The sequence below is a fragment of the Barbatula barbatula genome, assembly GCF_947034865.1.
Source record: "Barbatula barbatula genome assembly, chromosome: 25".
NCBI lineage: Eukaryota > Metazoa > Chordata > Actinopteri > Cypriniformes > Nemacheilidae > Barbatula > Barbatula barbatula.
In genome coordinates this window covers 15700555-15727567 of record NC_136788.1, presented here as the reverse complement: position 1 = coordinate 15727567, position 27013 = coordinate 15700555, and the positions used below count along the sequence as shown (strand labels likewise).

Below are 27013 nucleotides of genomic sequence, written 5' to 3'. Positions count from 1 at the left end.
TAAACTCTCAGTCCTGGTGAGATGGATTTCTGATTGTTTCCTATAGTTGATTTCGCTGAAAACTGTAGGTTTCTCGTTCCCTTAATTTAATCGAGTAATGGCTTCTTCCAAAACTTGTATATTTATGTGCACAGTTGCTCATGTATTTAAACTTAAATGGACTTAATTTTGTAAATGTCAGATCAAGAAATGTTATGCTTTATATTTCAAGATTTCAAGAATGAAGACTGCATCCAAAGACACACTCTCTCTCTCTCTCTCTCTCTCTCTCTCTCTCTCTCTCTCTCTCTCTCCATCTTTCTTTCTTCTCTCTCTCTCTCTCTCTCTCTCTCTCTCTCTCTCTCTCTCTCTCTCTCTCCATCTTTCTTTCTCTCTCTCTCTCCATCTTTCTTTCTTTCTCTCTCTCTCTCGCTCTCTCTCTCTCTCTCTCTCTCTCTCTCTGGATATAAACTCTCTTTGTATTTTCTGAGCAGCGCACCCCTCCCCCAACAGGTTAAAACCTCACAGGACGACTAATAGATGATCAAAACTGATCAGGGAACATTAATCGTCACAGAAGACAAAGGAAAAGTGCATTTGACAATGCACCCACTCATCCTATATTCAATGGTAGCATCAATACTCTATTTACAAACTTTAGAACCATCACACTCTCTCCATCGAAAAATAAATGTTGTCCTGACATTAACCCTTTTTTTCCAGTTGGTGTTGTTCTAAATAAATGTTTTAAGCTGTTTATATATTGTTTTACTGTATCTACAGTCCCTCAATAAGATCTATTTTTGAGAACCACAGTCTTTTGTTCTTCTTCTAAGACACTTTTCACCTAATTTATTCTCTTCAGTATTTATACAATTCCTTGTGTGGCTGTAAATATACTGGCTGATACATCGGTACTGGGGGTGCCCATGGATTCAAGTTTTGCCTCCCGTATTGAGTGAACTGAAACATGTCTGGTTTTATAAACTCTATCCCATAGCATGCTGGGGTACCAAGGTTATCATAGGTGAACATCTTGGGTGGTCTTCGCTCACTCTTAGACCATCTGAACTCATGTTTTCTTTCAATGTTGCCTTCCATTGGCGCTGCATGTCCATTTGCCACAATATCAGCTACAAATCCTTTATCCAACCTCACACCTTCTCTCACATTTCTCTCTTTTCCAATTTTGCTTGGCTGGAAAAGTGTTACGCTTGTTTCCTCAAACTCATTACTTCTCTTCCCAGGCTGACAACGCTGTTCTGCAGGTAAGTTTGTTTCTTCTAACAAATTTCTCTTGTCAAGTTGTTGGTGCTGGAACACAGGTAAGTAATAATAGCCAGGCCCTTCACTTTATTCCTTTGAGCCAGAACCACGTCTTTCCCTGGAGATACAGTTTTTAGTATTCCTCTTTGATTTTGGCTGTGGTTGGAGCTCCAGTAGTGGTAGGTAATCGCATGGTTACAAGAGATTTCAGTGTAGAACTCTTGACCTTCCTTTTCCTCTTTCCGGTTTTAGTTCATAGACAAGGCCCTCTTCTCCCACACGACGAACAACTGTGTGTATTGCATCCTCCCAATAGTTTCGCAACTTTCCTGTCCCTCCTCTTTGCGTAAGGTTTCTCACCAGAACACGATCTCCTGGGTGCAACACGGAGCTTCTCACTTTTCCCTCATGGTTCCTCTTGTTTCTCTGCGTTACTTTCTTGTTGTTGTGTTTGGCAATCTCATATGCTTCCCTCATTCCTTGGCTCCATCTCTTTACATATTCCTTGTGGTCCTCAGTCCCTTTCTCTGATGTGAATCCAAAAAGCAAATCTACAGGTAATCTTTAGGTGGGAAAGCAACTGATTTTCAAATTCAGCTTCCTGGTCATGGTGAATTCTCTAGGGAAATCCAAACTTCAAGGCGTAATCATTCAAGATTCGTTCAGCAACGTCTTTTGCCGACTTTGATGTGGTGGCGTAAGCATGTGCGAACCTCGTGAAGTGATCGACTATCACCAGGATATATTCATACCCTCCTTTACTCTTGTCAAGGTGCAAAAATCCAATAGAAACCAGTTTGAATGGATCGGTGGTGACAATATTTAAGAGTGGTGCTCTAGTTTCTTTACTTGGCTTTTTTGTTTCAAACAGTGACAGCATTTGGTCACAAAATGTTCATTTTCACCCTGGATTTTCGGTCAAAAGAACCTGTCTCCAATCAAAGATATTGTCCTTTCCAATCCTTGATGTCCCATTTTACAATGTAACTCCTGCAAGACACGTGGTTTGTATTGTTCTGGCAACACAAGCTGAGTTCGGGTAGTTGTTTTTCTTAGAAGAATTCCATCCTCTTTTAAGGAAAACTTGTCCCAATGACGAAATAGCCTTTGACTCTATATACTTCAGGTCTTCAGTAAGTGTCTGGGGTTTTTTCTCCATCCAACATCAGTTTAACTACTGGTCCAATGTGGGCATCATCTTTCTGAGCCTGTCGTATCTCGTTTAGAGTAGTTCCCAGTTAACTTTGTATACTCTGTTGCCTTTTGTAAGGACATAGCTACCCAGGACATGGTTTGGTCTTGCGCTTCTATGGCTTGCACCGTTGCCTCAATACAATCAGATGTAATTTCCTCCGTACACTCCGTCATCATTATTTTTATGTCCAGCGGCATCCAAGATAAACTGTCTGCATCAATATTGTCTTTTCCAGGGCAGTATTTGATCATGAAGTGGAAGTCTGTGAGCTCTGCAACCCATCTGCATCCAGTCGCATTAAGTTTAGCGCTGGTCAGTACATAGGACAGCAGATTATTGTCGCTATATACTGTGAAGGTAGGTGAATAGTACAGATAGTCAGGAAACTTCTCCGTGATTGACCACTTTAAAGCAAGAAACTCCAATTTTCCTGAATGAAGGTGATAGTTCTGCTCAGTGGCTGTTAATGTGCGAGATCCGTAGGCAATGACTCGAAGCTTCCCTCCCGGTTTTTGGTACAGAACAGCACCAATTCCCAAGTTCGAAGCATCTGTGTGGAGTATAAATGGCTCTGAAAAGTCTGGAAATCCAAGGACTGGAGGTTCCGTACGTCAAACAGTCAATCAACTTCTCCAGCCTCTGCTGATGATGTTCCAACCATAGAATGGGTTTCTGAGCAGGTACTCCTCGTTTCTTGTTCTTTATACCCTTACTTGCAACTCCATTTGGTCGACTTTCACACGCTCAGCTGCTCCTTTCAGCAAGTTATAGAGCGGTTCAGCAATCTTGGAAAAGTCTTGGATATACTGCCTATAATAAATTAACAGGCCAAGTACTGCTCTCAACTGTCCGACAGTGCTGGGTCTTCTCTCTTTCAGAGCTCTTATGGCTGCAGTGTCAGCAGGATCCATTTTACTGCCCTCTGCGGACACAATCTTCCCCAGGTAACGTACTTCACGCTCAGGTGTGGCTAGGAACATGTACTCTTTCCTTTGTGTTCTTGAGGATGTACTCACATGATGTTTCTGGCTGGACTCTTTTGATGAATGCTCTTATTTCATTTCGTTCTAAATTGGGAATGGCTGTCTCCAACATCTCATTGCTGTGTTGCTGGATTAATCTGTTTTGGTTGGCTACCTGCTCAATCACATTCTATCCGATGATGGGATGACACAGATGTCCACCTTTCATGACTAACATGGGTATGATGAGCCCTTTGTGCTGTCTTTCTTCAGGCACCAATGCAAACGTAACTTCCATCCAGTAAACGGTATATCTTGACCATTAGCGGCTACAAGGCAGAGTCCTTTGGGTGCATCGATGGCTTCAGAAACATCTCTCAATCCTACATTTGGTAAGTGCTCATTTTTCCACATCTCACTAACAATACATACTTGAGAACCGGTGTCCCATAATGCTTCTACATGCAAATTTTGAAGATAGCATTTAGATGGTTTCTTTGGTATTGGTAAAATGAGTTTTTGTGGTTGAGCCTGTGGTAGACATGACCTGAGGTTGCTTAAAAGACTCACGGATTTGAGAAACTTCTGCACTGAGATCTTTTAACAGGGTGATGCCTGAGCGCATCTCTCTCAGCTCAGTTAGAATGTCAAGTTCATTCTGCTCTGACTTTTTCTGGTATGGTGGTTTCCGATTTTTCTCGATAGCATCAATGGTTTCACTGGATTGAACTGTGTGCACTTTAGGGGCAAATGACTGGACAAGTTTATTTTTGTTTTGCCGCTCGGTCTCATGGGAACATGACTGATTGACTTTATCGAAGAGCAGTTCGTCACTAACACCGGTCTGTGTCAGATAGGGTCTAAGGTCACCTCTAATGCTGTCGTTCTGTAGACCTGTCAGGACGGTGTGAAGAAACACAATAACTTTGGGTCACACATATAGGCATTTGGCAGACGCTTTTATCCAAAGCTACTTACATTGCATTACATTATCCTATACATTTAACATAGGTATCTGCAATCCCCTGTGATCGAACCCACAACCTTGTGTTGTTAACACTATGCTCATCATTTGGAAATTACACGTCTTTTGAATATCTGGGTATTGTGTTAAAAGGTGCTCCTCGCATTTTACTAATCACTATTTACAGGCCTCCAAAATACTCTTCATCCTTTGCTGAGGACTTTATAGAACTGTTATCAACAATTTCCTCAGAGTTTGACTGTTTCTCTATTGCCGGAGATTTTAACATTCACATAGATAATGCAGAAAACAATATGGCAAAAGAAATCAAAACTGTTTTAAAAACATTTGACCTGACTCAGCATGTACATGGACCCACACACAATCGTGGACACACTCTAGATTTACTTATCAGTAAGGGTCTAAACATTTCATCTATTGTTATTAAGGATGTAGCACTATCTGATCATTCCTGTATGTTGCGAATTCTATTTATGTTCATGTTTATTGTAATTCTTTCCATACTTTACATAAGACGCATCTTTAGTTTATGTGCGCACTTTACGTAAGACCCGATTCTCTGGTAAGTGAACAGAGGATACGCTTGTCATTCACGTGCAGCAGTTCGCCAGGCAGTAAAGTATTAGACGATGTAAGTTATATATCGTCCATTTATGTTACTACTTACAGTGTCTAAGACCATATAATGTTACTTGTTATTTTATCAAGGTTGTTTGTTCAAGTTGGTGATGTTAGACGCTCCAAATGAGCACTTTGATCATGTTTTATGTTCGGGTTTATAACCGCTAGCATAGTGGCTAAGCGGACAAATGTGTGCACGTTATTGGTGTATTTATATATTTAATAACACAAGTTATGCTTGTGGCTGCTACAGCTCCATATCCGGATGTGATGCCTCGGTATTATGCCACCGCATTTATACATTACTATGTTATACTGAGGGTGCTGATATTGTTTAATATTGTTATTAGAAATGTACATCTTTATTTGTAAGAGTAATGCTTATTCCTTTATATTCTATTGTTTACAGAAACTACCTCAATACACAACAGTGTATGTGGTCAAAACTGCCAATAAATAATAATAATACCCTGATGATATCTCCTTCCCTCTCTTACCGGAGTGCTGTGGTGGTCAATAAAATCCAAACTAGCAATCAGTGGGGCAATCCCTAACAAATGGTCCTTCGAGCCGGATTTACTGACCACTACAGTGATGTCATCAGAAGAGCGAACAACCTCAGCCCCAACTGCAGGAGCATCGGAAAGACTGCAACGCCATCGTCAAGCACCCAAGCATCTGGACGACTATTTCCTTGGCTACAGCCACCACCGACCGACACTCTCCTCCCAGCCTACAGCAGAGGTGCCATTGGAGCAGAGAGATGCCGCAGCCGCAGTGGACACAGTTTGCCAATCACAACCAGCCACCAGCCTGGGTGAGAATCCCGAAGCAAGCCCCACAGACTTAATGAGTATGAGTTCACTGAGGGAGCTGTTGCAGTCTATGTCTGAGAAGGAAAGGGATGAAGCTGCAGATATGGCCGCACTACAAAGCAAGCTCAAACTGTACGAACAACGTCAGCAAAGGCGTCAGAAGCTGATGGAACATATCACATCATTCCTAAGGGAAGAAGGTAAGGAAGAGGAACCACCTGTGTCTAACATGCAACCAGTCAGGTCACCTCCGCCACCCTCATTATCCAGTCCGTTTTCCTCTTCATCACAGTCACCTGAAAGGGACTTACAAATAGAGAGACATGTGAGTGCTAGGGAACCAAATGTAGGCCCACCAGCTACAGAGACGGAGTTTATTAACCAAGGATTTGTACCCATACAGTCAGTCACACTTCCTGTGTACTCACCAATTTCGTCGGGGACGCCTGCTTGTGCTGAGCCCCAACACCAACATGCTACAATGGCAGACACTGCGTCACCAATGTTTAGGAAACCATTCTCTTTTCATGACACTGGGAGAGCCTTTCAGCCTCCGGTTCATCCAAAGCTGGTGACTCCCAAACCCACCTACCAGCATCCCAGTATGCCTCAGGTCTATACTACGTTAGCTCATACGCTACAGCCATATGCTTTACCAGCACCGAACAGTTCAGTCCCAGCAGTATCACTGCCGCAAGTCATGCCAAGAACATCAGATCCTGCTATGAACATTCCAGCTTATGGAGGCTCTTTACCTCAGCCACTGAACTACTCAGAACGTGTGGTCTTTCAACGCCCTTCACATGCTGCACCCCAGCCAAAAATTCCTGACTTTCTCTATGACAGCGAGAGGGAATTTGCTAATCTCAAGCTTGCTCTTGATAACCTCCTCGAACCTCATGTGGAGCTGGATGAGAAATATAAATATCACATTCTGTTAGAACACCTCAAACTACCTGAAGCACAGATGATTGGCCAGTCCTATCGCCACCATCCATATCCCTACAGCGCAGCAATGCAGGCTCTGCAGTTGCAGTATGGTCAACCCCACCAGCTGGCGCAAAGTGAGATAGCAGCAATCCTTACAGCCCCAGAGGTAAAACCCAACGATGCTCAGAGCTTTCAGAGTTTTGCTCTCCGTGTCCACCTTCTGGTGAGTATGCTACTGTCCTTGGAGGGTCCTAGAGGTATGGAGTTAAACTGCTGCTCGCATGTGGATCGTTTGCTCAGTAAGCTCCCCAAATACTTACGTGATGGATTCATAGAGTTTCTCCAGCTACAAGGGAAGCTCAACTCCCCCAGTGTCAATCCATATAACCTTCAAGACCTTGCAGCGTGGCTCCAAGTTAAAGCTCAGCAGCAGAGGCTGTCTAACAGACTAGTTCAACGCTACCAGTGCGACAGAAACACAAGCAATTCGAAGGAGAAGAGCATGCCTAAACCAAGAACCCAAAGTACAGCCTTATACCACGGAGCAGCGTCTGCAGAGGTTAAAGCATTCTCCAGTCCTAAGGTGTCTCCTAAGAAGACCCCATTCAAGGTTCACTGCCTTTTCTGTGGCAGTAAAGAGCACTACATCACCCGATGTGAGAATATTGCAGAACAATCAGCTGCTGATCTTTGTAAGTGGATTTCGGATGGAAAACGCTGCTGGAAATGTGCACGTTCCCATACACCTGAGAACTGCAATCTAAAAAAACCTTGCAGCGAATGTGGTGGCATTCACCTACAGGTGCTGCATCGTGTGGCTCAACACCATGTAATCAACACATCCACAGCGGCAAATGAGAGTCGTATCTACCTCTTACCGTCCATTGCTTCTGGAAGAGTCCTCCTAAAAGTGGTGCCAGTGCTGCTACATCACAACTCCAAGAGCATTGAAACCTATGCCATACTGGATGATGGGGCCCAGCGGACCATGATTCTACCCACTGCTGTTCAGCAACTTCGGCTGATAGGTGAGCCTGAGATGTTAGCTCTGCGTACCGTTAGACCAGACACTACTCACCTCAGTGGTTCCAAAATCTCCTTTGAAATCTCCCCAAGAGGTAAGCCTGAGAGACGATACCAGGTGACCGGAGCTTTCACCGCATCTGGACTCGATCTGGTGGAGCAATCATACCCAGTACAGACACTTCAAAAAAGGTATGCACACTTAAAGGGGATCCCACTGCAGTCATTCCAAAATGTACGTCCACTGGTGCTCATAGGCTCTGACCAAGTCCATCTTATCACGCCTAAAGAACCTATCCGTCAAGGCACCAGAGGAGGACCTGTAGCAATTCATACAGCTCTCGGTTGGGCACTTCAAGGGACAGTAATGGGTAGTACAAGTCATACATCGATTCAGCAGTGCCTTTTCATCTCCACTACTCATCCAGACGATCTTCTCTTCCGAAACGTGGAAAAGTTATGGCAGCTGGACGTGCTACCCTTTCGCAATGAGAAACTTGTTGTCCGTTCTAAACAAGACAAAGAGGCTATGCATCTACTGGAGTCTCAGATCCAGCCAGTCATTGTAAAGGAAGTACAGCGTTATGCCACCCCTCTTCTGTGGAAGCAAGGTACACCAGCACTTAACGGTGCTGTGCAACTCGTACTTTTCAATCTGAGAAGCATAGAAAGAAGACTTAAGAAGGATTCCGGAAAGGCTTCAATATATTCCGAAGAGATTGCTAAACTTCTGGCTGCAGGCTACGTGCACAAACTCAACCCGAAAGAAGCAGCACAGTCAGAAGGAGTCTGGTACCTTCCCCATCATCTGGTGAGCCATAATAATAAGTCACGACTGGTGTTTGACTGTTCTTTCAAGCACAATGGACTATCGCTTAACGATCAGCTCCTCCCAGGTCCCACACTTGGACCCTCACTGTTAGGAGTGCTCCTAAGATTCAGGCAGCATCCTGTGGCTGTAAGCGCAGATATTAAGGGCATGTTCCACCAGGTACGCCTGTTGCCAAAGGACAAACCCTTCCTTCGTTTCATCTGGAGAGATATGCAGAGTGAACACCCCCCAGACGTGTATGAGTGGCAGGTTCTGCCCTTCGGCACTACAAGTAGTCCATGCTGTGCCATCTTCGCTCTGCAGCACCATGCCCACAATACTGAGGACAGATATCCAGGTCTGGTACAGATTGTATCTCAAAGCTTCTATGTGGATAATTGTCTCACAAGTTTCCAGACCATCTCTGAAGCCAAGCAAGCCGTAAACCAGTTACGTAGCATGTTAGCAGAGGGGGGCTTTGATCTTAGACAGTGGGCCAGCAGTCACTCAGCAGTGGTAGCTCATCTACCTACTGAGGCGCAGTCCTCAGGCACAGAGCAGTGGTTGATGCAGAACCGCGTCGACCCTATGGAGCCCACATTAGGCCTCAGGTGGAATTGTGCAGCCGATACTCTCAGCTATCACTACCGGCCCATTGAGCATCCAGCACTCACCATGAGAGCAGCTTACCAGGTATTAGCGTCCCAGTACGATCCGCTAGGATACATCTTGCCATTCACTACCAGGGCAAAGATGATCATCCAACAGTTGTGGGCTAAAAAGAGAGACTGGGATGACCCCAATCTACCGCCGAACCTTCAGGCTGCATGGATCGACTGGGAAAGAGAGCTTACACATCTCAGGGCTGTTTCCATCCCTCGCTGCTACTCTCCGGCATCCACCACCGTGGCAGGTGAACTCAGTACCCTTCATGTATTCTGTGACGCCTCTGAAAAGGCGTATGGGGCAGTGGCATATCTGGCAATTCAAACCAGCAGTGGTATGCACGTCTCCTTTGTAATGGCCAGATCACGGGTCGCTCCTAAGAGGCAGCAGTCCATACCACGCTTAGAGCTTTGTGCAGCTTTAGCCGGGGCTCAGCTGGCCAAGCTAGTTACCAATGAGCTGACAATCACTTTTGATCAAACCATCTTATGGACAGATTCCATGACTGTGCTGGAGTGGATTCAGTCCGACTCCTGTCGTTACAAAGTGTTTGTTGGGACAAGAGTCTCCGAAATACAGGAATTAACAGACTACAAGGCATGGAGGTATGTTAACACGCAGGACAATCCAGCCGATGATATTACAAGAGGAACAACTCTCTTGAGTCTGACCAAGCCCAGTCGATGGAGTCAGGGACCGCCTTTCTTGAAACAGAGTTCAGAGCACTGGCCTAAGAAACCTGAAGTTGCCCGGTCAGAATCAGTCTCCGAGATAAAGGGTTTATCCTGCTACGCTGTAATGACAGTTGAATCTAAGCCCAACCTCCTTGATGTCAACCAATTCAAGAGCTGGCAAGAGTTAGTGGAATCAATACGCCAAGCCGGTCAAGAGACAGCATCCTCGGACAGTGTGACTATGACAAACAGAGAAGCAGAAGTTGTTCTGCTAAGGCGATGTCAAGCCGAGAGCTTCGCAGAGGAAGTAGCTGCCCTACAAGCTGACAAAGCTGTTCCTGTGCACAGTCGACTGGCTAATCTAGCTCCTGAGTGGGACTCACTTATCAAGGTGATACGAGTTGGGGGGCGTCTAAGGAGGTTAGTGAATTCTGATCCCGAACAAATTCACCCTATAGTGCTTGACCCCAAAAATGCTGTGACTAAGCTCCTTATCAAAGAATTTGATGAACGTATGCTACATTCAGGAGCTGAGAGAGTCTACGCCGAGATAAGGAGACAGTATTGGATTCTTAGAGGTCGCCAGGCCATCAAACTCCATCAACACAGTTGTCTCTCCTGTCAGCGATGGCGAGCTCAGCCGAAGGTTCCTCAGATGGCAGATTTGCCCCCAGAACGCCTCCGACTGCTCTGTCCACCCTTTTACTCAACGGGTGTCGACTGTTTTGGCCCCTACATGGTCAAGATAGGAAGACGGAACGAGAAGCGCTGGGGTTTGATCCTCAAATGTCTCACGACTAGAGCAGTTCATATTGAGTTGCTCAACTCAATGGATGCAGACGCCTTTCTTCTCGCACTCCGCCGGTTCATTGCCAGAAGAGGTCGTCCTCAGGAGATCCGTTCGGACTGTGGCACTAACTTCCGTGGGGCAGAGAGAGAGCTACATGAAGCATTCTTCAACATGGAGTCAGAACTCCAAACCCGTCTTGCGAACTACCAAATTATCTTTAAATTCAATCCACCCAGTGCTCCGCATTTTGGTGGATTGTGGGAACGTGAAGTCCGCTCTATAAAGAATGCCTTGCAGGTAGCCGTTGGCAACCAAGCGGTTACAGAGGATGTTCTAACAACAGTGCTAGTGGAAGTGGAAGGAATTCTTAATTCGAAGCCACTAGGATATGCCTCAACAGATATTGCAGACATCGACCCAATCACTCCAAACCTTCTCCTTATGGGGCGGCGGGATGCTTCACTTCCTCAAGTAGCCTATGCGCCAGGAGAAATGGGGCGGCGGAGGTGGCGTCACTGTCAGACTATAATCGACCAATTCTGGACGCATTTCACCAGGAACTATTTGCCTACACTCCAGACCCGACAAAAGTGGCAAAGGACTTCAGACAACTTGGAATTGGACTCTGTTGTGTTGATTGTGGATCCACAACTCCCTAGGGCCCAGTGGCCCATAGGCAAAGTTTGCAAGACATTGCCAGGCAGTGATGGTAGTGTAAGGACTGTTGAGGTTGAGATTGAGGGTAAAACTTACCTCAGACCAGTGGCTCGCCTGATACAATTGCCTGCAATGGACAGTAACCCCAGAGACTGAATTCTCTTAATTTCACATTTCTATACAAATGTGGGGGCGGCTGTTGCGAATTCTATTTATGTTCATGTTTATTGTAATTCTTTCCATACTTTACATAAGACGCATCTTTAGTTTATGTGCGCACTTTACGTAAGACCCGATTCTCTGGTAAGTGAACAGAGGATACGCTTGTCATTCATGTGCAGCAGTTCGCCAGGCAGTAAAGTATTAGACGATGTAAGTTATATATCGTCCATTTATGTTACTACTTACAGTGTCTAAGACCATATAATGTTACTTGTTATTTTATCAAGGTTGTTTGTTCAAGTTGGTGATGTTAGACGCTCCAAATGAGCACTTTGATCATGTTTTATGTTCGGGTTTATAACCGCTAGCATAGTGGCTAAGCGGACAAATGTGTGCACGTTATTGGTGTATTTATATATTTAATAACACAAGTTATGCTTGTGGCTGCTACAGCTCCATATCCGGATGTGATGCCTCGGTATTATGCCACCGCATTTATACATTACTATGTTATACTGAGGGTGCTGATATTGTTTAATATTGTTATTAGAAATGTACATCTTTATTTGTAAGAGTAATGCTTATTCCTTTATATTCTATTGTTTACAGAAACTACCTCAATACACAACAGTGTATGTGGTCAAAACTGCCAATAAATAATAATAATACCCTGATGATATCTCCTTCCCTCTCTTACCGGAGTGCTGTGGTGGTCAATAAAATCCAAACTAGCAATCAGTGGGGCAATCCCTAACACTGTATTTTCTTTGATATATTGATCTCTCCTGCCATTGAAGTTAGATCTGTGTCTGTCAAGAAGAGATGCTTAAATGAGAACACTAGTGTACTATTTATGAAGGCCATATCTTTAACACCAAGCATATCTGCTGACTCTGTTGATTCTCTCCTTGATTCTTTTAACTCGAAGGTTAAAAGTGTAATTGATGATATTGCCCCTGTGAAAGTCAGGAAGAGTGGTAGACAGAAAGCACCTTGGAGAAACTCAACAGCAGTGCAAAATATGAAAAGACAATGCAGAAAAGCAGAGCGCTTGTGGCGGAAGACAAAACTTGTAGTCCATTATAACATCTACAAAGACACCATCCATCCTTTCAATATGGAACTAGGCAAAGCTAGGCAGACTTTCTTCTCAAATATTATAAACAGCAACTTAAACAACACCCGGACTCTTTTCGCTACTGTAGACAGACTGACAAACCCCCCAAGCCAACTTTCCAGTGAAATGCTCTCAGACAGCAAGTGCAGTGAGTTTGCATCTTTCTTCTCTGATAAAATCAATAATATTAGAAAGGTGATCAGCACATCCTTGAGTAGCGCTGGGGTCGGGCAGATCACACCACAACCTGAGAAAGTAGTTACAATGTCTGATTTTGAAGAAATTGATGGCAAAAATGTGGAAGAAACCGTTCAACACCTTAAAACATCAACCTGCGCCCTTGACGCACTTCCCACATCTTTTTTCAAAAGTGTGTTAAACTGTTTAGAAGCAGATCTCCTAGATGTGGTAAATGCCTCACTTCTCTCTGGAAGTTTCCCAAACTCCCTGAAAACTGCTGTTGTCAAACCCCTCCTGAAAAAGAGCAATCTGGATAAGACCATATTAAACAACTATAGACCGATCTCAAATCTTCCCTTCATAGGTAAAATAATTGAAAAAGTTGTCTTCAACCAGCTGAACAAATTCTTAAGCTCAAACGGATACTTTGACAATTTTCAATCTGGGTTCCGCCCGCATCACAAAACAGAGACAGCGCTCATTAAGATAGTAAACGACATTCGCTTAAGTACTGATTCAGGCAAATTATCCGTGCTGGTCCTACTCGACCCCAGTGCTGCATTTGACACGGTCGATCACAACATACTTATAGACAGGCTGGAAAACTGGGTGGGGCTTTCTGGGATAGTCCTAAAATGGTTCAGGTCATACCTAGAAGCAAGAGGTTATTATGTGAGTATAGGTGACCATAAGTCTGAGTGGACATCCATGACATGCGGAGTCCCCCAAGGCTCAATTCTTGCGATTCTCCTATTCAACCTGTACATGCTCCCAATGAGCCAAATAATGAGAAAAAACCAAATTGCTTACCACAGCTATGCAGACGACACACAGATATACTTAGCCCTATCGCCTAACGATTACAGCCCCATTGACTCCCTGCTCAAATGCATTGATGAAATAAATAGTTGGATGTGCCAAAACTTTCTTCAGTTAAACAAAGACAAAACTGAAGTCATTGCGTTTGGAAATAAAGATGAATTTCTCAAGGTGAACGTGTACCTTCACTCTAAAGGTCAAACAACAAAAAATCAAGTCAGGAATCTCGGTGTGTCTCTAGAGTCAGACTTTAGCTTCAGTAGTCATGTCAAAGCAATAACTAAATCAGCATACTATCATCTGAAAAATATTGCAAGAATTAGATGCTTTGTTTCCAGTCAAGACTTAGAGAAACGTGTGCATGCTTTCATCACCAGCAGGGTGGATTATTGTAATGGACTCCTAACTGGCCTCCCCAAAAAGACCATAAGACACACTGTTAAACCTTGCTGTAAATTACAGGGTAAATAACTTTAAAATAGTCAGTATTTAGCAGTAACATTGGGAAACAGTATTTAACTGAAACATGAGGTCCATTTCTGTAGCTCAGATAATATAATACAGTTAATAACTATATTAACACATTACAGAGAACAGCTGTAATATTCAGCTGTAAAATACTGCCTTTTTTTCTAAACTGTCACTAATTGCAGAAAACAATGTTTATGCATTAACACACACATATGTGCACTGACTGCTTAATTCTTTACGCAAAGGTGTTGCCCCTTTAAGGGCAGCCAGGTGTGTGTGATCATTGAGTTTATGTTCCTTTGCTTGTGCGGTGTTAATTATCTTAGTGACTGGATTATCATGGTTTGAAACTTAAAATGGAATCCCCAACAATGAGTGAGTAAACATTTCAAATATTTAGAAGGTTTTTTTTATTAAATATACTGCAAACGTAGATAAGTTAATCATTTCTTATTATGTGCTCTGTATCTTTTGATTCCATAAGCTACCTGTTAGCTAGCTTTAAGGATCTTACAACTTTCAGTAGCCTTTAGTGTTGAAAATAATTTTTTATCACCCCACCGCTTGTTTCTTTATTTTTCCTTTTTATTTTTTATTGTGTAGTCACATTACCCACAATGTACAGATGTGAATTGTGAGAATCGCCTTTACGCTAACTAGGCCTTTTTTATACACATGTTAAAAAAACACCAACACAGTGCGACTTTTCAGTTTGAGTTTCAGTGCCCTTGTATTTTTAAGAAATTCTCATTAAGGTCACACATGCACAGAAACCACAAGCAGTCACAAACACAGGACACACATAGGCATCCACAGGCTGTATTCCACTGTCAGCTTCCAGGGTGTGAATTTGTGGCTAGTAATTTTTCAGAGCTGTGCATACAACTGCGGATTCATATTAGAGATGGTAGAAAAGTTGGTTGCCCCGTTGAAGGTTGTTTGAAATATTTCAGAGTGAGAACATCTTTCGCCACTCATTTATCACGAAAGCATAAGCAGTCAGGTCCAAAGCAGCAGTTTGATCTCCTCAAACAGTGTGATACAGCATCAACAGACAGACAAGTTAATACTGCAGATCAGTCGCTTAATGTTGAGGTACAATCAACATCGTCACTTGAAAGTGATTTAGATACATTACACGAAGAGCCATTTTTACATAAACTGGCTGTTTTACTTGAAGATGCAGGCAAAAATGTTGTTGCCTGCCAGTACAATTCAGTCTATTATGGAGGAATTTCAAGCAGTACATGATGAAGGAATGCAGGCCATGCTAGGTAGACTTAAAGTAAAGCTGTCATCATTAGATATACCATCATGTGAGATTGACAAAATTATTGATGAATTACTTGCACAAGATCTGTTAACTTTGTACAACGAAGGCGAGTTAAGGTCTGACAAAACCAGAAAAAGCTACTTCAAAAACAACTTCAACTTTGTTCCCCCAAAACCGATATATCTGGGCAGTGACTGTTAAGGTAAAGTTAAAATGGAAGAAAAAGAGGAAAATATATATACTCATCATTGTTAAATTATAAAGATTTGAGATCAAAATGAGTGAAGCCTATTGGCTGTGAGCACAGTGCTACCTGGAACAACCAAGGAAGCTGATTGGGCATTGGAACTGCACATGGCACAAAGTACCAGGTGTGTGTGATTGCCAGCATGCTGAAAGATCTTTGTGAGCAGTGAATGTGCTTCTCCACCAAGGAGAAAGATTGGAAATCAGCATTGGGTCAATTGAGTTTGTCCAAAGACTGCTGGGAAAAGCCACAATGTGTTCATAAACTTAGAGATGCTACTGGTAGGACAAATACTCGTTGTGTACTCTATGTTTGAGAGGTGTTTTATGCTAGTAGTTTTAGCACCTAGCATGCTATGAAGTGTACTTGATTTTACATTGCTGTTAAGTTGCTGCAAATATTTTAACAATGTTGTTTGTACTTAAAATATATTTGAATACTGTGTGCAGTAACTCATATATTTATGTTTTCTGTATAGGTTATTAAGCTAATCATCTGAGATATTCATTGAAACGTATAATAAATTGATTTGATGAAGAAATCGATGCTTTGAGTTATTCCATGCACCCTCTTAAAGTTGATTGGAGCCTTTTTCAAGTTTGGGCAGACATTGAGGCAAACAAACCCTGATAACTTGACAGTGACACAGCTGGTAAAGACAGCTTTTGTCATTATGTGCCAGTTATAGAAAGCATCGGTGAGGGAGCAGTACAACCAGTCAAAAATGCTTGATCATGATGACAAGGTAATGGAGGATATAAGGATGGCACATGCGTCATGCAAAATGCCATCTTTCATGAGAATCCATCATCGTTATCAATGATCTTGTATCAGGATGCATTTGAAGAATGGCCTATTTTTATGTATTTTTGTGTTCGTGTAATATTGTAAGTTAATATTTTAGTTTATTAGTTACATTTATTGTTGTGTCTATTTAATTTGCAAAGTTGTGTTGAGAATCTGTTTAATGAATTGATAAGTGACACAATTTCTGTTGTTTATTTATATTTTTTATATTGTAAAAGAAAATAGAATGTATTTGGTTAACATTTCGAGTGATCTTTGCCATAGATATCCCATATCTACAATACAGGGTAATTGTTTTCTTTATTTTCCTTTTATGTTATTTATACATTGCCATACACTAGCAGTGGATGTTTTATTTCAGAATAACATTCAGTTTTGTTGAATTGTCTTATGTAATTATGGATTTTCTTGTGTTTTGTATGCTAAAGTAATAAATTATGTTTGTTTGAACCTTTTGAATTTCTTTGTCTTTTTAGAAGATATGCCATTAAATAAAATGCAGCATATTTGATTGAGCAGAATGTATATGTAGTATTCTACTGTGATTGTGTTGCATTACAGTAAATAACTATCACTACTCTTGCCAGTAATTAGCTGTTATTCTTCATTTACAGTACAATACTGACGAAATTGTTGCCAGTTAGTCACCGTAAAGTCTCAGTTACAGTAAAATACTAGCAACACTGTTGCCAGCTACTTACTGTAATGTAGATTCAAAAGTAACTAACTGGCAACACTGTTGCCAGTTAGTCACCGTTAAGTCTCAGTTACTGTTAAATACTGGCAACACTGTTGCCAGCTAATAACTGTTGAATCTACAGTACAGTAAGTAGCTGGCAACAGTGTTGCCAGTTTTTTACTGTAGAAATGCCTTGAAAGGTCTAACAGTGCAGATGCAGCTCATACAGAACGCTGCGGCAAGGATTCTGAGCAGAACCAGAAAATATGATCATATCACACCAGTCCTCAGGTCTTTACACTGGCTACCAGTTACATATAGGATAGATTTTAAAGTTTTATTACTGGTATATAAATCGTTCAATGGCCTAGGACCTCAATACATTGCAGATATGCTCATTGAATACAGGCCCAAAAGAACACTCAGGTCATTAGGATCAAATCAGCTAGAAATACCAAGGGTTCTCTCCAAGCAAGGAGAGTCTGCATTTAGCTATTATGCAAGCCGCAGCTGGAACCAGCTTCCAGAAGAGATCAGATGTGCTCCCACAGTAGTCACATTCAAATCCAGACTCAAAACACATCTGTTTAACTTTGCATTTGATTAATGTGCCACTGATCGTCCGACTGTTTGTGCTGTACTTTATTTTATTTATTATCTATTATAAACTATATTTTATTTTATTTTTATTCTTAACTGGTTAATTTTTATTTTTCTTATTTCTTCTAAACTATGTTATTTTATTTTTTATTATTAACTGGTTACTTTTATTTTTCTTATTTCTTAACTGTTTTATCAAATGGATATTTTTAATTTCTTCTATGTAAAGCACTTTGAATTGCCATTGTGTATGAAATGTGCTATACAAATAAACTTGCCTTGCCTTGCCTTACCACTGAGCTCCAGGAAAGCTGTCATACGTCAAACTGGATTCTGCTTACTGGGTTGCAAACAAAATCTTTTGTCTTAAATCTAGACAGTAGACAAGAATGCTTTGTGGTGTCTCTTTGCTGCTTTGTACTTCTGAAGTAAGTTGTTTATAAAGCGAAGTCGCACCTCTTTCTTGGAAATGAGCTCTAAGTATGCGTCTTAATGTGAACAGTAACTGCAAAGCAGCAATTAACTAACTTCGGTTTGTTAAGTTGTTTGGTAATATTGTTTATGTAATTTGTTTTTATTTACTGTGTCGTATGTGTGGATGCTGTTTATTTTCGTTTATTTTTCTTATAAATATTATTTGTTTATTTCTGCCTTGCCGTTTGTCTGAACAGGGGAATTTAGAGTAAGGCAAAGCCTTAAGGTCTAAGCTTTAAGGTCTAAAATATATTATTTTCTTGTATTATGAATAGTTGCTTCGTTGGTTTATTTTGTTTATGATTATGTAGTTTGTCCTTGTTTTTCTGTGTCATTTATTCGGGGTATGTGGAGAAGGGGGTCACTAACTGTTATAATTTAAGTTTACACTAAGTGCTGTGCTTATTATTGATTGGTTTTGTGTGTGTGGTTTGGGTTTCCTTTTAAGAGTTTGTAACACGCCAACTGTTCCACTCTCCCAAACTTTGTTTGTTTTCTGATGTTTTTCTTTGTTTGTTTATGTACGTGATAAGCCAATGTTGCTATTAAACATCCTAAATATTAAAATAATTAAGAGATAATAAAGAATTTATATTTATACCCACATCTGTTGCCTGAACGTTTCACTTTGGGTATTTGAAACTGTGTGCCCTAGCTAGGGTTATTTCCACGTAGCTAATTATGGGGTGGCGTAGTCAATTTAACAAAAGAGTCTTGGGCTTTAGTGGCCCCTCCCTTCACTTTTTATTCACCGGTATGTGCCCAATAATTAAGATATTAAAAACTGCAAATTAGAAAAGTACAAACAACAACAGATCAGGTTTGACAAGATCATATAAAATCTTTATTTAGAATATAAAGAAAAGCCCTGGCATTTAACAAGAAGCTTGTTTTCATATACCGCCCTCAGGATGGGCAAACAGAATGATGCTCTTCTTCTTCTTCTTCTTCTTCTTCTTCTTCTTCTTGCGCTTTCCGACATCGCCCTTCAGTATCCCATCAGAGGATTCAGAGTATTGCCCACACACAAATTAAACTCTCAGTCCTGGTGAGATGGATTTCTGATTGTTTCCTATAGTTGATTTCACTGAAAACTGTAGGTTTCTCGTTCCCTTAATTTAATCGAGTAATGGCTTCTTCCAAAACTAGTATATTTATGTGCACAGTTGCTCATATATTTAAACTTAAATGGACTTAATTTTGTAAATGTCAGTTCATGAAATGTTATGCATTATCTGGTATGCTTTATTCTTTAGCGATTGAACCACTTTTACAGCAAATAAGGGTTAAATTGCATGGTATAAGTCTGCTAAATTGTAAAGATAACCTCATATTGTCAGCTTATGCTGATGATGTGGTAGTTATGATTAGTAGACAAATGGACATACAGGTTTTGTCAAAACTACTTTCAACCTTTAAGGGCTTATCTTCTGCTAGTATAAATTGGAGGAAAAGTGAAGCCTTATTGTTGGGTACATGGTTGGGAGGAAAACCGAAACTTCCTGAGGGCTTGGTGTGGGGAACATCAGGTTTTAAATATTTAGGAGTTTTCCTGGGTGATGATTCAACAGTGCAAAAAAATTGGGATGGACTAATTGAGAAAATTGAAGGACGTCTGGAAAAATGGAAATATCTATCTCCAAAGATGTCGTACAGAGGGCGCATTTTAATCATTAATAATTTAATTGCTTCCTCTTTATGGCACAAATGTGCATGTGTTGATCCTCCCTTTCAACTGTTAGTTAAAATCCAGGCTATTTTAGTAAATTTCTTTTGGGATAAGCTGCACTGGGTGCCACAGAGTGTATTATTTTTACCCAAAGAGGAGGGTGGACAAGGCTTAATACACCTTCAAAGCAGAATAGCATCCTTTCGGTTGCAGCGCATCCAAAGACTGCTAGTTGGTTCAGTGGATTTTAAATGGTGTGCGGTTGCATATTTGATTTTAAACAAGCTTGAGAATCTGGGGCTTGATAAAACTCTTTTTTTGATGGACTCTATGAAACTGAACACTTCTGGCTTGCCTGTGTTTTATAAGAACATTTTTAAGGTTTGGTGTCTTTTTGTTTTTAAACAAGCAGAGGACCCACAATCCCTTTATTGGCTGTTGGAAGAACCTTTAATTCATGGAGCACGGATGGACTTATCTGCCAGTGGATTTTTCCAAGGACTTAACAGGACACTAGTTGAAAGTAAAGTCGTCACCTTGGGACAGTTACTAGAATCAACAGGATATGATTTTAAGAATGATGAAGCGACTACTCAGCGGCTAGGTTTGAGATCTACTCGTCTTGCTACACAGCTATTATTAAAATGGAAAAACACCCTTAAGTCAACAGAATGGTCTTTGCTGTCTAGTTTCCGTGACGGCCGCAGCAAGCCCAATTCCACAGACTCTTTTCCTTGCTTGTTTCTCTCTGTGAAGGTAGAAGGCTTTTCTGGAATATTTTTGGGGACTGTTGAATCCTTGAATGAAGAGTTTTTGTCTTGTATTGGAAAAACACTCTATTGTGTATTGTGTGATCTGTTTTAAGATAGAAAGATTGACACCCCATGGCGTGAGTTTTTCAAACTAGATGTAGAGAGAAAACCTGAATGGATGGCATTGTATAAACCACCATTGGTTAAAAGAACAGGTGACTTGCAGTGGAGGATCATTTACGGGGCCATTGCTGTCAATTCTTTCATTTCAATCTTGAACCCAGAGATTGGTGTTGAATGCCCTTTTTGCCCTAGTTATTTTTCTTAGAAGAATTCCATCCTCTTTTAAGGAAAACTTGTCCAATGACGAAGTAGCCTTTGACTCTATGTACTTCAGGTTTTCAGTAAATGTCTGGGGTTTTTTCTCCATCCAACATCAGTTTAACTACTGGTCCAATGTGGGCATCATCTTTCTGAGCCAACTTAAGCCTAGTGGTTTGAGGGTTGGGCTTGTGATCAGAAGGTTGCTGGCTCAAATCTCAGTGCCAGCAGGTCATGACTGAAGTGTCCTTGAGCAAGACATCTTACCCCTGATTGCTCTGCAGTAATGTGCCACTGTAAAACAACTACTTGTAAGTCGCTTTGGATAAAAGTGTCTGCCAAATGAATAAATGTAAATGTAAATGTAGTTTACTAATATGATGGAGCAAGTGAAACCGAGTGAGTGAACTCGGACAGTTTTCTGGCGAGATACGGAAGTGTCGTGTCGTGGGGGTTACTGGAGCGACAGCTATGTACAAGTGCAGGGACGTGCAGAGGAATTTTGAGGGGCAGTTGCTCTGACCTGAAAAAAGGGCACCCCTAAAAAATAAAAACACTCACAGGCTATATGAAGGACTGAGAATAACAAGGTCTTTATTAAAATACATACATAAAGAAGTAAAACACTGAAATACAGCACTCAATCACCTTAACGTCTACTAATAATAACACAGAAAACATGACTTGAGTCATAAAAATCCCTACATCAATATCCCTATCAAAATGCCTCCCTGAATTGTCTCTCCCTCTCCTGAATCCGGCTCTTTTCAGTGGGCATCTGGGCTTCAAACAATACCCAAAATAGTGAAAGGATTTAGGCATTTAACCATTTTGAATAAAATAATGAATGTGATGCATTACTTCCATCATTCATTCTTCTTGCTAAAAAGAAATGTGAGAAACTAACTATCAGAAGACATGTAGCTTAGTTTGCTTAATGCCTATCTACTAAAAAAAATAGTAGCCTAGGCTGCTTGTCTGCAAGCTATCCATTTCCATAACACCAAATAGGACACTTTGCAGCATTTAGTGAGGCAAGAATAATTGCATAGGACTCTGGTGTCCTCGCAACTACAATACAATTTTGTGCATCATATCGATGATATCATGATACAGTGATTCTGAAACAGTCTACTCTATTCATTGCCAGACAATTTTTTGAAAAAATATTTGACCTAAGCCTTAGGGAAGATGTACCTGCAGCTCGTCCGTTACTTTTGTTTTTCTGAGCGGGCATGTCGCATGTCCCTTGACTACAAACGTCCACTTCACAGCGACCTCCATGAAAAATGTCTCTACTGCATTTTTATATAAAGTTGTGCTCTTTTGTCCATTCCGGATTAAATTAGCTCTGACGTTTCAGCAAGTTACCGTTATGATGTGACGAAGCCAGCACGTGGATTCCACTTCCACGTCGTGGAGGCTTGTTTATGTTTTTAACCAATGATATTTCAGATATTTATTTGACACCTCTTTCAGCCAATCATTTGTTTGACCAGAGATCTTACGGCGTCAGATTCTATGCTGCTGCGTCCTAGTAAATGTTCTAAAGCGGGTTTTGTTTAGGCCGATTCAGCACAACTCCATAAAGGAGGACAAATTAGTGTCCGGTTTGAGGCTGCCCCGGACGCCCTAGACAACGTTGAGTTGTCTCTAAAATACTGCATCCATTGTACTATTTATTTATTTATTTTCCACCTCGGAAGGGCAACGTGAGTCGAGAAGGGCATATAGGCAGTTGCCCGGGCATCTGAGCAACCCCCCTGTGCACGTCCCTGCCAACAACACAACTATCTCTCTAAAGTGTCCATAATGACAAATTCCCTTCAATGTATAATGCAAAACACGCTATATAAATATACTCGGAATATTTAACAATTAACAGATGAGCATCCACCCATAAGAAGTATTTAGTTGTGACGTGATACTGACAGATTTCTGCCTGAAAACCAACCCTAAACAAGCCAAACAACAGTAAACATGAGCGATAAGCATAGCTTCATATCTTTTATTTAGTAACAAACCAAATACAAATGTTCCTGTGCTGGAAAATGCAATGTCAGTCGCTTTGGAGGTTTGAATTTCTGTGTAGAATGTTGTTCGCTCAATTTAAATATGCACAAAATTAAGTCCATTTAAGTTTAAATATATGAGCAACTGTAAACTTAAATATACAAGTTTTGGAAGAAGCCATTACTCGTTTACATTAAGGGAACGAGAATCCTACAGTTTTCAGTGAACTAAAGAAAACAATCAGAAATCCATCTCACCAGGACTGAGAGTTTTATTTGTGGGCAATACTCTGAATCCTCTGATGGGGAGAAGAGCATCATTCTGTTTGCCCATCCTGGGTGTGGTATATGAAAACAAGCTTCTTGTTAAATGCCAGGGGTTTTCTTTATGTTCTAATTAGAGATTTTATATGATCTTGTCAAACCTGATCTGTTGTTGTTTGTACTTTTCTAATTTGCGGTTTTTAAGATACCCATTGTCGGGCACACACCGGTTTAGCGGGCAATCCTGGTTTTGACAGGAAATACTGATTATATCTGAAAAATGGTCCTGTAAACTGAATCAAAAGAAAATCTTGCAATCTCAAACAGTTTATAGAAACTAAACTTTTAAAATCTAAATTATTTAGATTTTAGTGGCAACATAAAAACAAGCAATTCATCATTATTTCATAATCTTGCAAAAAGACAGCAGGTCAGCTGACCCCCTTTCTAAACCTTGTTTGTCATTTTGCGTCTCTCTTGTTTCAGATAAGGCTGTAAATCCAGTTCAATTTGACACTGAATGTAAATATCTGAACTAATGGTGTGGGGGTGGAGCACCTGTATCCTATATATGATGTTACATCCCTCCATACGGCCTCTTCATCTACGACTCACTTGCGTCTGTTCCATCAACCTCAAAAGTGGAACTTGAATTTAAACATACAGATACATCTCTAAAATGCCTTCTGAATTGGAACTCTGTCCTGGAAGAAGAATTGGGGGATCTAACCCCTGTTTCATCATAGCTGAGATCGGCCAAAACCACCAAGGAGACATCGAGATTGCCAAAAAAATGATCCGAATGTCAAAGGTAAGGTCCCGCTTGATCGGTAAGTTTAACTATGTGAAAGCATCAATTCGGTTTATGTGGTGTCAAACTGATGGATGCTCTGGGTGATAGACAGACAGAAATATCATGTCTGCCATTAATAAAGAAGACTTTCTGCTCTCTCTCTCTCTCTCCTCTCTCTCTCTCTCTCTCTCTCTCTCTCTCTCTCTCTCTCTCGTCGTGCTGTCATGTAGGATTGCGGTGCTGACTGTGTGAAGTTTCAGAAGAGCGAGATCGAGCACAGATTCACCAAACATGCTTTAGAGAGACCTTACACGTCCCCTCACGCCTGGGGCCCAACCTACGGAGCTCACAAGCGCCACCTGGAGTTCAGTCACCAGCAGTACAGAGAACTGCAGAGCTACGCCGATGAAATCGGGATCTTCTTTACAGCATCAGGGATGGACGAGGTAAAATATTTCATCGTACACATATAGTAATGTTTTATGTTTGTTCATATGCATATAACCATAAATGATGATTTATAAATATTCAATGTTCTGCTTCTATCAGATGGCTGTAGAATTTCTTCACGAGATAAACGTGCCGTTTTTCAAAGTGGCCTCAGCGGACACAAACAACATACCTTACCTGGAGAAAACTGCCAAAAACGGTGAATCTCACTGGATGAAGTTTAACACCCATCTTACTATCAAAATATCAGGCTCAATGAAATTTAAAGACCTGTACCTAATTTTCTTCAGAAGCATCTTTGTCTTTGTTTGAAGCTGTTGTATTTCTGCAGGTCGTCCCATGGTGATCTCCAGCGGTATGCAGTCGATGGAAACCATGCGCTGCGTTTATCAAAGAGTGAAGAAGCACAATCCCAACTTCACCTTCCTGCAGTGCACAAGCGCTTATCCACTGCCGACGGAGCACATCAATCTCAGTTTGATTCCTGTAAGAAATCCACCCCCATCCTGCTTGACTCATCTGATTTCAAACAATAAATAATAGTGATGCAGTTGTTTTTGCAAATGTAGGCGTTCCAGAAGGAGTTTCCAGACATTCCGATAGGTTACTCGGGACATGAGACGGGCATCCTTGTGTCTGTGGCTGCCGTGGCACTGGGGGCAAAGGTCTTGGAGCGTCATGTGACCCTGGACAAGACCTGGAAAGGCAGTGACCACTCAGCCTCGCTGGAGCCGGCTGAGCTTGCAGAGCTGGTGAAAGCCATCAGGACTGTAGAGATGGCCATGGGTTCACCCGTCAAACAGATGCTGGCCTGTGAAGCTTCTTGTCACAGCAAGGTAAGATATCTAAAAGATTCTTATGATAACAAATAACAGAATGTAAATAAAGTCTGCTAATTTTATTTGCAGTTGGGTAAGTCTGTGGTCGCCCGGAGGCCGCTTCAGAAGGGTGTGACGTTGACTCTCGACATGCTGGCTGTAAAAGTGGCTGAGCCGCACGGTGTGGCACCAGAGAACATCTTCAATCTGGTGGGCAAAAAAATCACGGAGGACGTTGGAGATGATGTCACCATAACTGATGCCATGATTGAATATTAATGATCAGATTCTCTGGCCAGTGTGTTTCATGTTGTTGGGGAAGGGATAAAAAAAAGAGTTAATTCAGTATAAAAATAGCATGTATCTTTTGGAAAATAAACATAAATCGTCAGATTCTCCTTTAGAATGAAGTTCTTTTGAGCCAAGAATGAATCCACATTGGGAAATAATTCATTATTCTTTTAATGTTTTTAATATGTACAAATGCTACATTTACTGTGGTATACTGGGAGTATGTATAAATGGTTGGTGAAATGTTTTTAAAATGTCAAATCTGTTGATTTATCAAACAATTATAAATGATTGTTTAAAATACACTTCAATAAAAATGAAATAACACACTATTATGATTTAATAATCCCAAACATGGCTTTGTTGATTACTCAGCAGGTTCTACATACGACACTGAACAAGTTTCTCTTAATAGCACTAAGTGAAATAACATAAAAAAATAAATAGATTAAAAATGAAAGCAAATATAAAATGGGGTGACAACAAAGATTTGGGAAAAAACTAGCAATGAAGATACATCTCTTTTTTGATGTTTTATATCATATATAAATAAAAAGTATAATAATACTTTTATAGCATGAAATAATATATTGTTAAAAGTTTGTTTTCTAGACAAAGATGTGCTGTTTATTTGTCAATAACACAAACATAAATATTGTTGTGGTCAAAAGCTGAAAAGATAAAAAAAGAACAACAATTTAATACTGACCCATACAACTTATTTTCACATAACAGATGTTTACATTAAGTCCATAGCACAGAATAATAATAATACAATTTCTCTTCAAGTTTATGTTTCATGACTTAGTTGTTGGAGAGTTTCCTCAACATTATTAACAATATCCTTCACCTGTGACTACATGATGTTGAGGTTCATCTTTTTAATCATCAAGACACTCATAGACAATTGCAAAATATAAAAATATGATTCTTAAGAAGTAAACATGTTACATTTAAGGTAAGGTGGGTGTCTTATCTGCCACTTCATGTCAGGTTTCTCTTGGTCTAGTGGCAGGATCATGACTGAACCTCATGTTTAATGTGGAGAGAGGCAATTATTGTTGATTTGGCTTGCCATATGCTCTCTCCTGTCTCATCTCTGTTCCCGTCCACTCATTTACTCATTATTGCTTGTTAATAAGTTCATGCCCCACACCTGTTCCCCTCCTGATTTTTCCTTATTTAATTGTATATGTGTGATGTTACCCCTGCCACCCGTCTTGTCATGTAAACCTAGTTTAGTAAGTTTAGTCCTTTTAGTCTAGTGAAGTAAGTCTTGTTCCTGTTAACCTTCATGTTCTTATACTTGCCCTGTTATTTTACCCCATCGCAGGTTTTTGATTTTGTATTTTATATTAAAATCTTTCGTTAATACCTTAACCGCTCTCTGCATTTGGGTCCTCTTGTTCATGTTCCTGCACCATTCATGACAGAATGATT

The 27013-nt window shown here is 40.9% G+C and overlaps 1 protein-coding gene across 1 annotated transcript; it reads left to right on the top strand.

Annotated features, from left to right (window-relative positions):
- The first annotated feature begins 14430 nt into the window (after positions 1-14430).
- On the top strand, positions 14431-25923 carry LOC306890776 (N-acetylneuraminate-9-phosphate synthase-like). The gene is made up of 7 exons (XM_079450742.1): positions 14431-14498; positions 23708-24032; positions 24245-24460; positions 24564-24663; positions 24796-24950; positions 25034-25300; positions 25373-25923. Exons 2-7 carry the CDS (start codon positions 23901-23903, stop codon positions 25559-25561), a joined length of 1059 nt encoding a protein of 352 aa, XP_079306868.1. The 5' UTR covers positions 14431-14498; positions 23708-23900; the 3' UTR covers positions 25562-25923.
- Positions 25924-27013: the final 1090 nt, after the last annotated feature.

Excerpts from the sequence above, each read along its gene's own strand:
- LOC306890776 (XM_079450742.1), top strand. The coding sequence starts at position 23,901 with ATGCCTTCTGAATTGGAACTCTGTCCTGGAAGAAGAATTGGGGGATCT. Across the intron at positions 24,664-24,795 it reads GGAGAAAACTGCCAAAAACG|GTCGTCCCATGGTGATCTCC; the intron begins GTGAATCTCACT and ends GTATTTCTGCAG. Across the intron at positions 24,951-25,033 it reads TCAATCTCAGTTTGATTCCT|GCGTTCCAGAAGGAGTTTCC; the intron begins GTAAGAAATCCA and ends TTGCAAATGTAG.